The sequence below is a fragment of the Crinia signifera genome, chromosome 1 (assembly GCF_055691185.1).
Source record: "Crinia signifera chromosome 1, ASM5569118v1, whole genome shotgun sequence".
NCBI lineage: Eukaryota > Metazoa > Chordata > Amphibia > Anura > Myobatrachidae > Crinia > Crinia signifera.
Genome location: NC_139217.1, coordinates 461207668 through 461224925, shown reverse-complemented (window position 1 = coordinate 461224925; position 17258 = coordinate 461207668). Strand labels below are relative to the sequence as shown.

Here is a 17258-nt window from a genome sequence, read left to right as displayed (position 1 = left end):
AAGATCCCTATTTTCATATAAAGGTATCTTTGAGGCAATCAGATCTTCATACAACACACCAGCAAACTCAGATAAAAAATGGACTGACCTGTGTAACAGTCCCTATGTTCACGTAGTGGTTTCTTTAGTCATACGGTGGTCCCCAATTCAGAATACAAGGTATGCCAGTAGTCTCAAAGGTAGAATTTATTCCGTAAAATCCAAAACATTCTTCATCCCTCTCACCCGGAATGAGTAGGAGCCGAATGATGTACCCACATGGAAGGGGTTTATAGTGGTCTCTTCTGGGTCCAGCGTCCTCAAACACCAATGCATTTCTGACGATACCGTCCTTCCTCAGGGTGTGAATAAAACCATAATCCTTGGGGTTTATATACCCCCAGGGTAAATGTCTAGGGGAGGGTAAATTGTATTCGGGACTGGTGCTCCCAGGAAAGGTCTGAGAGCGCAAAGGAACTGGAAATAACCTTTCTTTCATCAATAGGGGAGAACCATATGGGTTTTCCTCAATCGATGGTTTAGCATAACCGAATACTTTTTCCCCCCGAGGGGACAGGACACAGAGCAGAGCTCTACCCGACACCCACGAAGTCATGCCTCCAGGTTCTGATTGGCCCATGGACCAGTCAGTCAATGAAAAGCGATGGCCATTGATCGGTATAACCGTCAATGGCCATAAATCCCATTGTATGGAACCATTGATGACCATTTGCACTAGCGCCATCAATTGCCCCGATGAGCATCTTTACCTCCGTTATATAATGAGAACATTATAGGAGATGCCAGAGGTACAGTGGATACGCTCTCCACCCTACTAGGGGATATTAGATCGACCCTATTAAATTTCGACATGCATTGGGTCAACCACCTGAAACTGGTCGATATGGTTTTGTCGACAGGGTCAGAAGGTCTACACAAGCATTAGGTCGACAGTGGGAAGGTCAAACTGTCGACCTTCAGTGGTCAGATGGCGAGCGCAGCGAGCCCGCAAGGGGGGGGGGGGGGGGGGGGCGGTCCACGCCGCCCCCCCCTCCCCCCCCCCCCGACGGAATTTCGACCGACGGAATTTCGTACTGAATCCATGAACAGTGCAGAATGAGAATGAAGAGGGTGGAGGGTCCTGCTCGTGAGAGCTTACAATCTAGTGGATTACTCTTGACCTGCAGATGATCATGCGTACACGGTTTATTTAAAGATCTGCAGAATCTGTTTGCAGAAAAGAATTCAGTTCATTAGAAGAAGAAATATATATATTTCTATCTTCATGACCATTATGATCATTTAGTAAAGGTCAGATAAGTGCGGCCAAGCCCTGTTAAATAAAAGTTGGAATATACTGTTATGATCGATACGGAACCTCCCCAGATGATTGAAGGAGCGCAGTTCACCTATAGGCATTACTTCTCTTTGAAAACAGCTCAGATCTGGAACTTTTCGCATTTCACGTATCTACACAAAAAGCTATGCTAATCTCATTTACTTTGTCTGGAACTGCTTTAAAAATTAAGATGAATATCTGCCCAAATATTTAATGGTTTGTGTTTTGTAGCGTAGATCAAACACTGCTCTGTGTATGCGTTTTTTTTTGTACATCTTTTATGCATTTCAGATTTCTTTAATTTATTACTTGCAATACATAGAAGTGGGTTAAAGCAATAATAATTATTGTTACAATATTAAATTGCAAACACATTTGCACTCCGCTATATAAAAGTGTGATTATAGCATCCATCAAACCGCCCAATACTCATCTGTATCCCATGTTATTCTCTGCCCTTATAGTACTTTGTGGTGCATGAATGCAATTTACGGGCGAATAAATTGAAATATAATAAACATTTGCTGTTTAATTGGGAAAATGCATAAATGTTATTTTATTGCACTACTTGCTAAATACTGTTCGGAAAGCAGTAAATATAGCACCCCTGCCTGGCTGGTAGAGGTACTGCACCCTACTATAGAAGGCTTATTTAAGGTGATACGTTTTTTTTATTATATATATATTTATTTATATAATATATATATATATATATATTTTATGTATGCTTTATATTTTTATTTAGTTGTGCAGTAGCCTGGGGTGTCACAGACTATATGCAATTAGTGAAAGTGACAATTCTTAGATAGAGAAGTGGCAAGTGAAGCTTATCTGCTTATTTACTTGTGGTGGAGGCTTCTGCAACTTTATTACCTCTGTAACTGAGATGCATTTTATTACCTCTCTATAACTGAGATGCATTTGATTACCTATCTATGACTGAGATGCATTTTATTACTGCTCTATTACTGAGATGCATTTGATTACCTATCTATAACTGAGATGCATTTGATTACCTCTCTATAACTGAGATGCATTTCATTACCTCTCTATTACTGAGATGCATTTGATTACCTACCTATGACTGAGATGCATTTTTTCACTGCTCTATTACTGAGATGCATTTGATTACCTCTCTGTAACTGAGATGCATTTCATTACCTCTCTGACTGATATGCATTTCATTACCTTTCTATTACTGAGATGCATTTTATTACCGCTCTATTGCTGGGGTGCATTTTATTACCGCTCTATTACTGAGATGCACTTTATTACCTTTCTATTACTGAAATGAATTTGATTACATCTCTATAACTGAGATGCATGTCATTACCTTTCTATTACTGAGATGCATTTTATTACCTATTACTGAGATGCATTTGCTTACCTATCTATGACTGAGATGCATTTTTGTTACCTCGCTATTACTGAGATGCAGTTTATTACCTCTCTATTTACCTATCTATAACTTAGATGCATTTCATTACCTTTCTATTACTGAGATGCATTTTATTACCTATCTATTACTGAGATGCATTTTATTACCTCTACATTACCTCTACATTATGGAGATTTATCTATTACTGAGATGCATTTGATTACCTACCTATGACTGAGATGCATTTTTTTACTGCTCTATTACTGAGATGCATTTGATTACCTCTCTGTAACTGAGATGCATTTCATTACCTCTCTATGACTGATATGCATTTCATTACCTTTCTATTACTGAGATGCATTTTATTACCGCTCTATTGCTGGGGTGCATTTTATTACCGCTCTATTACTGAGATGCACTTTATTACCTTTCTATTACTGAAATGAATTTGATTACATCTCTATAACTGAGATGCATGTCATTACCTTTCTATTACTGAGATGCATTTTATTACCTATTACTGAGATGCATTTGCTTACCTATCTATGACTGAGATGCATTTTTGTTACCTCGCTATTACTGAGATGCAGTTTATTACCTCTCTATTTACCTATCTATAACTTAGATGCATTTCATTACCTTTCTATTACTGAGATGCATTTTATTACCTATCTATTACTGAGATGCATTTTATTACCTCTACATTACCTCTACATTATGGAGATTTATGTTATTACTGCTCTATTACTGAGATCCATTGTATTACCACTTTATTACTGAGATACATTTTGTTACCTCTACATTATGGAGATGTATTTTATTACCGCTCTATTACTGAGATGCATTGTATTACCTCTCTGTTACTGAGATGCATTTTATTACCACTTTATTACTGAGATACATTTAATAACCTCTCTATTACTGAGATGCATTTTATTAACTCTCTATTATTAATCTGCATTTATTACTTCTCTAATACTCGCTGACCTCTCCAAAACTGAGCTGTAATTTACTAACTCTCTACGGAGCCTATTTATTACCACTAATGGGCCCGTTACACATGCGTAAAACATAAAATTCTGTAAGTGTTATGTACCAGGTCCATTTATTATTAAAGTCCCTATAGGGCTAACTCCTAGCCAGCAAACTCCAAAGACTGGAAGAATTTGCCATTTAGTTTCCCATAGGCTCCTATAGAATAATACCATCTGGAGATGGCGTTACCCTATTAAGCTCCAGACTGGACGGTTCCATTGGTTTACTGTACACCAGGGGTGGTTCCGGAGTTGGGGCTGCATAGCATTTCAAAATGCAAATAGGAGAGAGACACCAACTGCCATCTCAACCTCTGTCAAACATCACCGGCCAGGACTCATTGTCAGTTAGTGTAGCTCCCTTATTTAAATTGTGGACTGTGCTACAGCCCCTCCTCTGGAACCGCCAATGCTGTCCACTTACGTATGAAGGACATTGCTGGGGTGGGTTCTGGAGGAGCTTTCTCCCCAGATAATTTGTAGAACGTAGTCACAGCAGCTAATGCTTTCTTCAGATGGTATTAGCTGATGTGACCAAACTCGGGAATGCTTAGATTCCAGAACTTGGTAAATCTTGATAGAGAAGATTGAGCGCTCCAGTTCTGTCTACTGCTCCAGTGCTGTAACTAGGCAGCAACCTTTACCAAGATGGCTGCCACTACCTTGATTCCCGTGGCATTTGTGTGATGTACTCAATGTACGTTCCCCTGTGGAGGTACTGTAGATACCACAGCTACGGCTGTCTCTGGAGACACAGGGGCCCATTTATCATTTAGCATTTGCGACTAAGTCCCCGAAAACGGGTTGGATGCAAATGTTAAGTATCACCTGAATGTATCGGGAGGGACCGCAGCACGAAACTCCTATCCATGGTGTGATCCCTCCTGTGCCACAGCCGGTGGGGAGGGTTAATGAGTAGGTGGAGAGGGTAAGTATACTTTCCCAGTCTCTGTCGGGATTCTGTTCAGCAGGACTATTGTCCGAGTACCGACTGCCAGCATCCGATCACGAATACTGAATCCGTTTCTGCATTTACAACAGGGGACATATTTAGAATCATCTCTATGACAGAATGTAAGAGAGACGCATTCCAAACTGCATTTTATATATAGTCGTAAACTCATAATGCGTAGGGCACAATTATGTTTCCTATACTGTTACTACGGAAACCTGATCCTTCAATAAACAAATGATCTGATTTCACCAAGTCTGATGTAAAACAAAAAACTAATTCTAAACCCAAATGCAATAACAGCAGCGGTCTGTCAGCATCCTCCGTCCTCATTTATAGAGTTAGTAATGAGTTTATTACGCTCTAACAAACATTGCTTTACTTATAGGAGAATTCGAAAAATCCAACAATGTGCTGAAACCAGGAATTTGCTCAGATACTTGCAAGGAATTCCACCTAATAAAACAGACGGTCCAGCAGCTGAAGTGGAAGGTACTGTACATGATCTATTGATCTATCCCATACGTAACCTCAATATGCAGAAACAAACAAAGGGTCTGCAGATATGAAACACTTTATGCTGAAATTTGGGAAATTGCTTTATTCCAGGCTATGACTCATAAAAATAAATTGTTGAATTTGCACCAGATATTTATTATTGCAAAGTGTTAACAGTTTTCCTTTCCCAGAAATATTTTTCTTCTGATGACCTTTTTCATAGAGGGTCCTAAACTGATCCAAAGATGCGTTACATTTAGTTCTGCAGAAGTGACGTCTTGGACCCAGTTGTGTAGCTAGGTGCCACGGTGCCTGGAGCAAGGGCATGTTTTGCCTAACATTATACCACACACCGTAATGCCCATTGCATTTAGTGAACTTTGTAATACCCATTACACATAAAGCCACATGCCGTAATGCCAATTACACATAAGGCCCCACATGATGCCCATTACATACTATATAATTAACCGTAATGCCCATTATATACTATATAACAAACTGTAATGCCCATTACACATTTGACACATAAGTGCCACTTCCCTACATGCTCTTTGCTAGGAACTTCATGCTCGATGCCAAGGGGCTTCATGCTCGATACCAAGGGGCTTCATGCTCGATGCCAAGGGGCTTCATGCTCGATGCACAGGGGTTTCATACATATGTATATATATATATATATTTCAGAAATATAACTGGCACTCCATAAAACGTACAGTCAACAACCCCTGGTGCCTTCCAAACAAAGATACAAGAGTACATGCGGCGCAGACGGCACTCACTGAGGGGAATTGTGAATAATATAAGAAAGCTCACACCGCAACAAGCACATAAGCTATATCTCTTATATATTTAGCCAGATCTGTCACTCAACCCCTGTGGAGAACGTTCCTGTGAAGAACAGTTTCACTTTCATGTGTCTGACGTTCCACCCCCTTGACATCACCTCCCCCCGCCCAGCCAGGGCTACAGTACACGCCCACCATCCACCATTACTCCACAGCCACCATCCACCATTACTCCTGCACATCCCTACCCTCTGCCAGGACCCCCGCGACCCCCCCTCCCGCGATTTGCGGGACCCCCCCGCGACCCCCCTCCCGCGATTCGCGGTCCATGACCCCCCCTCCCGCGAATCGCGGGACCCCCGCGACCCCCCCCTCCCACGAATCACGGGACCCCCGCGACCCCCCCTCCCGCGAATCGCGGGACCCCCGCGACCCCCCCTCCCGCGATTCGCGGGACCCCCGCGACCCCCCTCCCGCGATTCGCGGGACCCCCGCGACCCCCCCTCCCGCGATTTGCGGATCCCCCGTGAACCCCCTCCCGTGATTTGCGGGACCCCCCGCGACCCCCCCCTCCCGCGATTCGCGGGACCCCCGTGACCCCCCCTCCCGCGAATCGCGGGACCCCCGCGACCCCCCCCTCCCACGAATCACGGGACCCCCGCGACCCCCCCCCTCCCGCGAATCGCGGGACCCCCGCGACCCCCCCTCCCGCGATTCGCAGGACCCCCGCGACCCCCCTCCCGCGATTCGCGGGACCCCCCGCGACCCCCCCTCCCGCGATTTGCGGATCCCCCGTGACCCCCCCTCCCGCCATTCGCAGGACCCCGCACCCCCCTCCCTACCCTCTGCCAGGACCCCCGCGACCCCCCTCCCGCGATTCGCGGGACCCCCCGCGACCCCCCCTCCCGCGATTTGCGGGACCCCCCCGCGACCCCCCCTCCCGCGATTCGCGGGACCCCCGTGACTCCCGCGAATCGCGGGACCTCCGCGACCCCCCCCTCCCACGAATCACGGGACCCCCGCGACCCCCCCCCTCCCGCGAATCGCGGGACCCCCACGACCCCCCCTCCTGCGATTCGCAGGACCCCCGCGACCCCCCCTCCCGCGATTCGCGGGACCCCCGCGACTCCCGCGATTTGCGGATCCCCCGTGACCCCCCCTCCCGCCATTCGCAGGACCCCGCACCCCCCCTCCCGCGATTCGCGGGACCCCCGCGACACCACCCCCTCCCGCGAATCGCGGGACCCCCGCGACCCCCCTCCCGCGATTCGCAGGACCCCCGCGACCCCCCCTCCCGCGATTCGCGGGACCCCCGCGACCCCCCCTCCCGCGATTTGCGGATCCCCCGTGACCCCCCCTCCCGCCATTCGCAGGACCCCGCACCCCCCTCCCGCGATTCGCGGGACCCCCGCTTTCCACCCTCCCGCAAGTCGCGTGACCCCCGCGACCCCCCCTCCCGTGATTCGCGGGACCCCCGCGAACCCCCCCTCTCGCGATTCGCGGGACCCCCGCGACCCCCCTCCCGCGATTCGCGGGACCCCCGCGACCACCCCGGTATCCGGACTATTGTTAGACAGCACTTACATCGACAGCCATTACATCGACACCATTAGTTCGACACCTCAATAGGTCGACATGGTTTTAGGTCGACATACCATTAGGTCGACATGTCATTATGTCGACAGCTCATTAGGTCGACAGCTCATTAGGTCGACATGTTTTTAGGTCGACACTGCCATTAGGTCGCCAGTGTCTATGTCGACAGTCAAAAGGTCGACATGGGTTTTTTCACTATTTATTGAGCCGACATGTGCCGACAGGCGGTATTTCATGCCCTACTATCCACTAGGGCGTGGTGGAAGAATAAAATAGTGTGCCGAGCGCATTGAGGCACCGTGCCCGAAGCATAGCGAGCGGCTGCGGTACACTTCAAACTGTGTCCATGTCGACTGTGTCGACATTTCGGCCAAAAAACTGTGAAAAAACCCATGTTGACCTTTTGACTGTCGACATAGACTCTGTCGACCTAATGGCAGTGTCGACCTAAAAACATGTCGACCTAATGAGCTGTCGACCTAATGAGCTGTCGACATAATGACATGTCGACCTAATGGTATGTCGACCTAAAACCATGTCGACCTATTGAGCTGTCGAACTAATGGTGTCGATGTAATGGCTGTCGATGTAAGTGCTGTCTAATATCCGCCCCAGACCCGACCACCCCCTCCCGCGATTCGCTGGACCTCCGCGACCACCCTCTCCTGCGAAACGCGGGACCCCCGCGACCCTCCCGCAAATCGCGGGACCCCAGCGACCCCTCCCTCCCGCGAGCCCCCTCCCGCGATTCGCAGGACCCCTGCATCCTCCCCTCCCGCGATTCGCGGGACCCCTGCGACCCCCCCTCCTGGCATTAAAAGGGCCCCACGCGACCCCCCCTCCCGCGATTCACGGCACCCCCCCCCTACTGTTATTTGTGACCCCCCTCCCGCGATTCGCACCGCCCCCTCCCGCGATTCACGGAACCCCCCGTAGCGCCCCCCTCCCGCGATTTGCGGGCCCCCTCGGCACTTCTCGCGATTTGCGACCGCCCCCTAATTCACACATTCGGGGACCCCACCTCCCGCGATTCATGCCCCCCTCACGCAATTCACGGCACCCCCCACACCCCCCTTCCTGCGATTCGCAACCCCCCACGACCCCCCCTCCCGCGATTCACGAAACCCCCCGTAGCGCCCCCCTCCCGCGATTTGCGGGCCCCCTCGGCACCTCTCGCGATTTGCGACCGCCCCGTAATTCACACATTCGGGGACCCCCCCTCCCGCGATTCATGCCCCCCTCACGCAATTCACGGCACCCCCCATACCCCCCTTCCTGCGATTCGGAACCCCCCACGAACCCCCCTCCCGCGATTCATGCCCCCTCCCGCGATTCACGGACCCCCGCACCACCCCCCTGCGCCCACCCTCCCTTGATTCACGCCCCCCTCATGCAATTCACGGCAACCCCCCACACCCCCCCTCCTGCGATTCGCAGCCCCCCCACGACCCCCGCCTCCTGCGATTCATGACCCCTCCCGTGATTCACGGACCCCCGCACCACCCCCCCCTTGACTCACGGCACCCCACGCGCCCCTCCCGCAATTCACGGACCTCCGCAACCCCCCCTCCCGCAATTCACTAACCCCGACAACCCCCCTCCTGCAATTTGCGGACCCCCCTTCCCACGATTCAAGCCCCCCCGCGCCCCCGCCCATGATTTGCGGACCCCCGCCCCCTCCCGCTAACCGCGGATCCCCACACACCACCCCCCCTCTCGCAATTTGCAGACCCCCCAGACCCCCTTCCGGCACTTCCACCCCCCAGCGGACCACCGCGGCCCCCGCTCCCGCATTTCACGTACCCCCGTGACAATGGGGGATCCTGTACCATCACAAGCAGGTACCGCTCCTAGGTGGGAAATCCGGCCCTGGCTGCCGCACTGCAAGTTTCCCCACTGCCCTCTGCACCAGCGCCACAACTTTTATCAATGTCTTGCACACATACCACTATTATACAGCCTCCTGCTCTCATGCACGCTCACTCCCTCCCAGTGGGAGGAGACGCTCACCCACTGCCGGGAGCTGCATACTGTCCCCCACCCTCCTCCAGTTCTAGGGATGCCCATCGACCATCAATGATTTTCAAATAATCGATGGTTTATGGCCGATGTTGAATACTTTTGCCATCAATGTGGAGGACACTGTCCTGCCTCCTGTTCTCCTGCCCTGTAACTTCCGCCAGTGGAGACCCGCTCACCCTGTGTTGCCCACATTCCCCTATCATGCTTTACCGCCCAGCCTCCTGCTCTCATGCACCCTAACTCCCACCCAGTCGGAGGAGACACTGACTCCTGTATTTCTGTGCTGCCACGCTGGACCCTCACCCACTGGCAGAAGCTGCACAGTGTCCACCACCCTCTTTAGTCCCCCGTATGCCCACACACCCCTATCACTACCCAGCTTCCTGCTCTCCTGAACCGTAACTTCCACCACTGGGTAATCGCTGACGCTGTGTTGCCCACATACCCCTATCATGCCTCATAGCCCAGCCTCCTGCTCTCATGCACCCTAACTCCCACCCAGTAGGAGGAGACACTGACTCAGGGCCACCGTCCGGTACTCCTGTGCTGCCACGCTGGACCCTCACCCACTGCCAGAAGCTGCAATACAGGGCATTTCTCACAATACAAATGTTCACAAATTAAGGGGCGTAGCCCCTTACGCCGGTGTGAAGAGCGCCCGTAGGACGCGATGAATCACCTAGTAATATATATATATGTATATATTTTATATATTTCTTTCTTTACTCTTTTGGGAGAAACGGTAATGCTGAAAACATATATCAAAATATTATGTAACATTTGATCGCACAATGTTGCTTTTTCATTATCATTATATAATAAGTAGGTTTACTTCTTTGTCTCATTTTATGACCAAAATATTTTTCATGTTATTGTCTTCTAAAAAGATCCTGAGTCTCAAGACTTCTCGAGTACTCAGCGTTTATTACATGGGAATTCCATAAAAGAGACTTATACTTTACAAAATAAACACCAGTAACAGTCCATCAGTCATAAGTCTATACAGTATGTCAAATGTTAATGCATTAGAATCATTTACTTGTAATTTATTAGCATCCTGTTGGCCTGGGTCTGCACCAGTCATTATTCCTTACAACGCGGGTAATCATTGGCCGGATGCAGCTAAGGCTCTCAGTGCGGCTGCTGATTGTAACTGTTTATATATCATTAGAGGCATTTACTAATTTGCTCATTTACATTTAAAAACAAAAATTATATATTCTGCATGTTCACTACACATCAAAGAACTAAAATATGCTACTTACATATACCAATTCCAGGAAAATCTTGGTTACTATGTGCCTGATTCAGAACCGTTCGCTAGATTGGTCACGCACCATCGGATGAATTTTCTACCCTTCGGTAATAAAAGTCGGTCTAGACTGACTTATATCCTGGCCGCTATCCACCGAATTTGGTGTGGGGGGGGGCGCTGACGTCATGTGACCTCAGCTGCCCACCCCAATCAGACATCGCCACATCTGCGTTTGTAGAGGAACACCCCGCGTTTTTATGGGGATGTCCATAAAACATTGGGCGTTCCATTAACCCCCTCCCGCCCCTCACTTCCCATAGCAAACGTCCATTTGCTCCTGGGGTTTGCGCGTGCCCAAACCCGGAACATCGGGGATGGCGACAAATTCAGACCCAAACGAACGGGTCTGAATAGGCCTCAATATGTGTCTTGGTCGACAGTCACTACAGTTGACACCTATAATTGGTCAACATGCCCTAGGTCGACATTGACAGAAGTTTGACTCAAGCAAAAGGGCCACATATAGAACAAATGCATTGGAAGTATTACCCCCTGCTGGGTGCTCAAGGGGGCGTTTCCTTTATGAAAGGGGTGTGGCCCTGCAATGGGTCCATCCCCAGTCTGGAATGGAGGCAGTCGGGGATCCGGGCAGCACTAGGGAGGCAGCGGGGTCCCGGCAGCGGATGGGCAGTCAGCGGCGGATGGGAACTAGTAGCGGTATTGGCAATACTGCAACTAGTTCCCATCCACCGTAGTGACCCCGCCGCTGAGTTCCCATTCGCTGCAGGGACCCCGCCGCTGACTGCCCAGCAGTTCTGGTGGGTGAGCTCTGGCCGTGGCCCGTGAGTGCTTATCATTTTCCATGGGTGCTCGGGGGCCCCGAGCACCCATGGACTCTGCATCTATGCCCTCCTGCCTCCCCCAGAACTAGTGACATTCGATGAAGACCCTTAAGCAAGATACTGGTTTGCAACTTCTGCCTCTCACACCCTCTGTTTGCCAAAATAAATATAAATAAGATTGTTTTAGTATTTGGGCCTTGGCAAGAGCCTAGATTACCTACCGGATGATCTTACACTGGTGACGTCATCATAGATATTTCAATCGAGGAATTCATGGCCCCATCAGGGGTGGTGGGGGCCCAGTCGCAGTGGCAGTGGCACCAAAAGAGAAAGAACTTGGCAGAAAGTATCTGAACCCAGAAGTTATGCCCCCAAGATAAAACATCTACAATGGACCTGATATTACGTGACATAACCTCTCATGAGTGGTCACCTAAGGCCTAAAGTACAAAGGCTTTGGCATCTTTATCTCCATCTCTACAGTGGCTCCACCTGTTTATGAGTCCCGCCCTTTGCGGCATAATGCTACGAATCGTCGCTCTATGGGGTTTGTACAGGGTCAATACAATGTGGTTCTATGAGTTTCACATCATTTTGCAAATTGGGGCAAGGCCTAAAGACGCAAATGGCTCTCGTACCCTGCTCCCATCAGTGACCATCGGGAAGTGGTGGATCTCAATGACAAGATTTATCATCAAGCCCCCGAACTGCCTACATTATCCTCGAGACTTAATATAAAATAGTTTAGCTTTTATTTTTTTTTATTTTTTTAAGTCTTTCAAGAAACCTCTAAAAAGAAACCACAATATGCACTCAGAAGGCTACAACTGAAATATAATACATTTATCTGATAATATAAGTAAAGATTTCATAAGGCTCCTTATCATAGCAACAAATGTTTCTGTTTTTGTATAACTACAGCAACACAGCCAATGAAAATGATGAAAACCATCTGTGTCCCGTCTAGTCAATGCAAAAATAAAATAAAAAATTATAAAAAAATGTAATAATCAAAAATACACAAAAATAAATAGGCATAAATATGACAAAATAATGTAAATAACATACCGTAGACACATACAACCCTCTGTGCGCAAGATGCAATAAGCTTTATTAATAAAATTCCTATTGTAAGCAAAAATACCTTTTTAAATGGAAACCAATGTATAAATAATATTTTTGAATATGTAAACATGTTAACGCCATAGTTGCCTAGTTACCCGCTCTCTAGTCCTGTTCAGGGGACTTCGCAGGTTACTCAAAGAGCTGGCATTTCCCCTGAACAGCATTTAACTGCTGCCAGGTGGTTATGGAGCGGTGAAACGCGTCACATTACCCCATCCTCCACAGTAACCACTTCTACTCCTCAGTGGTAACTGTACTGTGTGTGAGACTTATTAATAACTCTTTGCCTACCAACTCTTTTCCTTCCTCATCTCTGCATTTCCGGAAAGTCATTAAATGTATTTAATTATTAATAAAATGCTTATATAAATTGAAATATTAACCAGAATTCTATCGTTTAAACTGAAATTATGAGCATGGCCACCTTATCTCTTCCAGTGTTATTACCCAATATCTATACTGGAGCTATAAATAATAATAACAAAAATACTAATAATCCAAAACGGTCTTTAAATTAGGTCGACACATATAAATAGTCAACATGGTTTAGGTTGACATGGACTATAGATCAACAGGGACTTTATGTCGACAGGGACTTTAGGTCGACATGGTGAAAAAATAAGATGCCCATACACTGAGCCGATTTGGCCCAATTGCGACGAATCGGGCCGTGAAATCATCCCAAATCAGCTCAGTTTGATGTCCCCTCAGGTCTGATGCGTGGTCCCGACCTGGGCACGCAGCGAAGTCCAGCCAGCTGGTGGCAGCAGGGGGCGGGCAACTTGTAGTGGTGGGCAGCAGAGTCCGTGGTGGTGGCTGGGGGGCTGGAGCTTGTAGGAGCATTTTGCTGGGCGGCGGTTTGCAGCTGCTGAATATTTTGAAATAAGCAGCCGTGTCCCGCCGCTGGCAAAATGTCGCTACAAGATCCAGCCTCCCAGCCACCGCTCGGATGGACGCCGATGCACGCCACTACAAGTTGCCCGCGTCCTGCCACCACCACCACCACCAGCCGGCCGGACACCACTACCCGCCACTGCAGCAGCTCCCGGGGAGAATTACATGCGAGCCTCCCAGCTAGCTACCGTTGGGCTCTGGGCAAACTGGCCTGACTTGTCCTTAGGACAAATCGGGCCAGTGTATGGGGGCCTTTAGTTACTCATGCATATATTATATTTGTATGGGTATATTTTTGGCAATTTTTTTATTTTATTTTTTTCGAATGCCAGTTAAGAGTTGTACCTGATGTAAAAGAGGTTTCCATCTTTCATCTAAGGCTAATAAGAACAGTGTATTTTGCTGTAAAAACAGTTGTTTATAAAATGCGTATTCATATTTCTTATGTTGCCTTATACAATCCTACTTGTGCAGTCCTCAGTGGCAAACGCAGGATTTTTAGAGGGGGGTTTCCAAACGTAATCCAAAATCTCCCACTTTGCAGCGCATTGGAGTAAGTATTGGTATTTTAATACACTGGATACTGATTGGAATACAGTATTGATATTTAACAGTTCAGATGGTCTATAGTACAGGCTGTTTCAAACATTTAAATAAGATAAGTGGTCAGGAAAATGTTAAACATATCACAATAAATAAATACACAAACATAATAGAACCAGTACTGCAGTACTCTAAGCTCACAATCTCTCACTTCATGGTAAGGCTCCTGTCTCTTCCTCCTGGCAGCTGCTCTCTCAAACATTGCGATGTTTGAGGGCTCAGATCCACACATACAGTAAATGTGTTAGAAGAAGCTGGTACACTGGGCATGGGCAGCAGCTCTGCTCTCTCCCTTACACTGCATGATGTGGTGGCAGCTCTATTGATCATATTATATAACCAGTGCTATTGTTGTCATAATATAAGGCACTGGTCAAGAGGAGGGTTTTTTTTTCAGGCAACCATAACCCAACCCCCCCCCCCCCCCCGCGTTGGCCTATGGGCCTGCACACATTTCGCAATCGTAATTACTAAGATTGTATAACTTTCCTGCAGTTTGGTGCTTAGAGGACAACTAATAAATTCTAAATATTGAACATAATTATCGCGGCCAGTATCAGAGTAACGATGATGCACAAATGGAAATCAAGCGCTTGTCATGTGACTTCAATCTTCTAGCCGCTTATGTACTAATTACAGTTTATTTCCTGTAGATGGACTTGCTACCGAACAGCGTGTCTGAAAACAGCAAACACATCCCAGCTGACAAGGTCTTAGCCTCCTCCAAGTATGTTCAAGGGCCTCCTGGTTTACCCGGCACACAGGGACCCCAAGGTGACAGCACGGTACACTGTATTGCATGCAACCTCAATCATGTAATCATGACTTAGAAATAAAATAAAAATGAGGTTCAGGGACGGGTTGGCTATTTCTAGTAGTTTGATGGCTACGTGTATTTCATGGCAATTTTTTTTTCTCCAGCTGATTTTAAAAACTATCATTTTATATTTCACCTGGGGAATGTGGCTATCTGGTTTATTGACTGGTGACTAGCCCAAGGGACCTGCCACTTTATTGCAGGTACTTCATGGGTCCGGTCTTGACTGACTGAGAAAATGTTGGATATTGTTTTGCCTTGAAATTTTCAAACTCTGTTATCAAGGTGATAATATTTTAAAAATACTTAAGCATCTGTATAGCGGTCATAGGGATGCTCACTGTATCGTTTATAGATCATTGAACTGACCATGAATGTGATCCCTGTATTTGCATGGCAGTCGCTGGGCTGTCTAGTAGTTTATTAAATTGTATATACGGTCACTAATATGCTATCTGTGTTATATGTTGGTCACTAGGATGCTGCCTGTATTGGATGGTTCTAAATAGGCAGCGGTGTAGCTAGGTGCCACGGTGCCCGGAGCAAGGGCTTGTTTCCCAAAGCCCCACCCCCCCACCCCAATTTGTAGTAGGCGAGGCCTAACATTATACCACACTCCGTAATGCCCATTGCACATAAAGCCACATGCTGTAATGCTATTTACGCATGTCACACATGGTACACATTACATACTATATAACAAACCGTAATGCCTATTACACATCTGACACATAAGTGCCACTTACCTACATGCTCGATGCCAAGGAGCTTCATGCTCATTGCCAAGGGGGACTAAAATTGCTCATTGCCAAGGGGGACTAAAATTGCTCGTTGCCAAGGGGGGCTAAAGTTGCTCGTTGCCAAGGGGGACTAAAATTGTTGCCATGGGGGACTAAAATTGTTGCCATGGGGGACTAAAATTGTTGCCAAGGGGGCCTGAAATTGCTAGCAGGGAGTAATAGTGCAGATCAGGGAGGGTGGGAGGGAGTGATAGTACAGAGCAGTGACAGAGGGTGGGAGGGAGTAGTGTGGAACAGGGGGGGAGGGTGGGAGTAGTAGTGTAGAGTGAGGGTGGAAGGGAGTAGTGTGGAGCCTGTTCCCCTCCCCCCCTGTCAGGGTAAGTGTGCGGTCGGCACCCCTGCCCGCTCCCGGCTCCCCGCTGTACCTGGGTGGGAGACATGCAGTCACTGCTATTTAAAATTCACATCTCCCGCTGGACCTCACTAGCCAATATGGCTAGTTGGGGGAGCCAGCCGGGAGCTAGCGGGGGAGATGGCGTGGCAGAGAGAAAGTGCAGGGAAGCGGGCGAGCTGGTGGTGCCGGCACAGCTCCGGCGCCATGAAAGCTTCCAGCGCCCGGAGCTGGAGCTCCACCGGCACCGCCCTCACTACGCCTCTGTAAGTAGGATGCAGTCATTAGGATGCTCTCTGCATTGTTTAGTTAGGATGTTGAGAGGACAGTTAGGTTTAGGCCTTACAAGGGAGGTATAGGGTTTAGGCATTAGCGGGTGGGTTAAGTTTAGGCAGCAGGGTACGGTGGGATAGGATTAGTCACTAGCGGGGAGGGTTAGGGGTAGGCTGCAGGGTGGAGGGTTAGGCTGCTACAAGGGAGGGTTATGGATGGGGGGGAGAGGCAGGAGTTTTCTTCCCAGCTGCTGGAGCTAGAATTATAATCTAGGATTATACTAGGAATCTAATCACTATCATTTATATACCTATAAAACTGATCATTAATTGATTTTGTTTGTTAAAGGATTACCTGGTCCCAAAGGAAGTGCCGGACAACCTGGTCTACCCGGTCCACCCGGGCCGCCTGGACCCCGAGGATTTATGGGACCGATGGGACCATCTCCTGAGATATCGTATATTAAACAAGGGAAGAGAGGCCCAGTGGTGAGTACTGCGCAGGCATATAAGGAGCAACTAAAGCTAATATACATAAAATAACAGGCGCTAGATAGAGACGGAGCAACGGTCATCTAGCCTGCCTATGTCGTTTGTCCCGCCAACTCACCACTGCGTGCCTAAGTTGCACAGCTTGGTGTATGGTTTGGCATTTGGCGTTACCGGATGAGTGCAATACCACCGATCATCCACCAGATGTCGCTTTTTTAAATCACCACTGCACATGTGTCAG

The 17258-nt window shown here is 48.1% G+C and overlaps 1 protein-coding gene across 1 annotated transcript in view; it reads left to right on the top strand.

The window, feature by feature from the left end:
- CCBE1 (collagen and calcium binding EGF domains 1) overlaps positions 1 to 17258 on the top strand; it is a 309108-nt gene that overhangs the window by 285938 nt on the left and 5912 nt on the right. The window contains exons 6-8 of the mRNA XM_083155277.1: positions 5071 to 5174; positions 14959 to 15079; positions 16875 to 17014. Of these exons, the coding sequence (XP_083011403.1) occupies positions 5071 to 5174; positions 14959 to 15079; positions 16875 to 17014 (365 nt within the window). The remainder of the gene's footprint in view (positions 1 to 5070; positions 5175 to 14958; positions 15080 to 16874; positions 17015 to 17258) is intronic.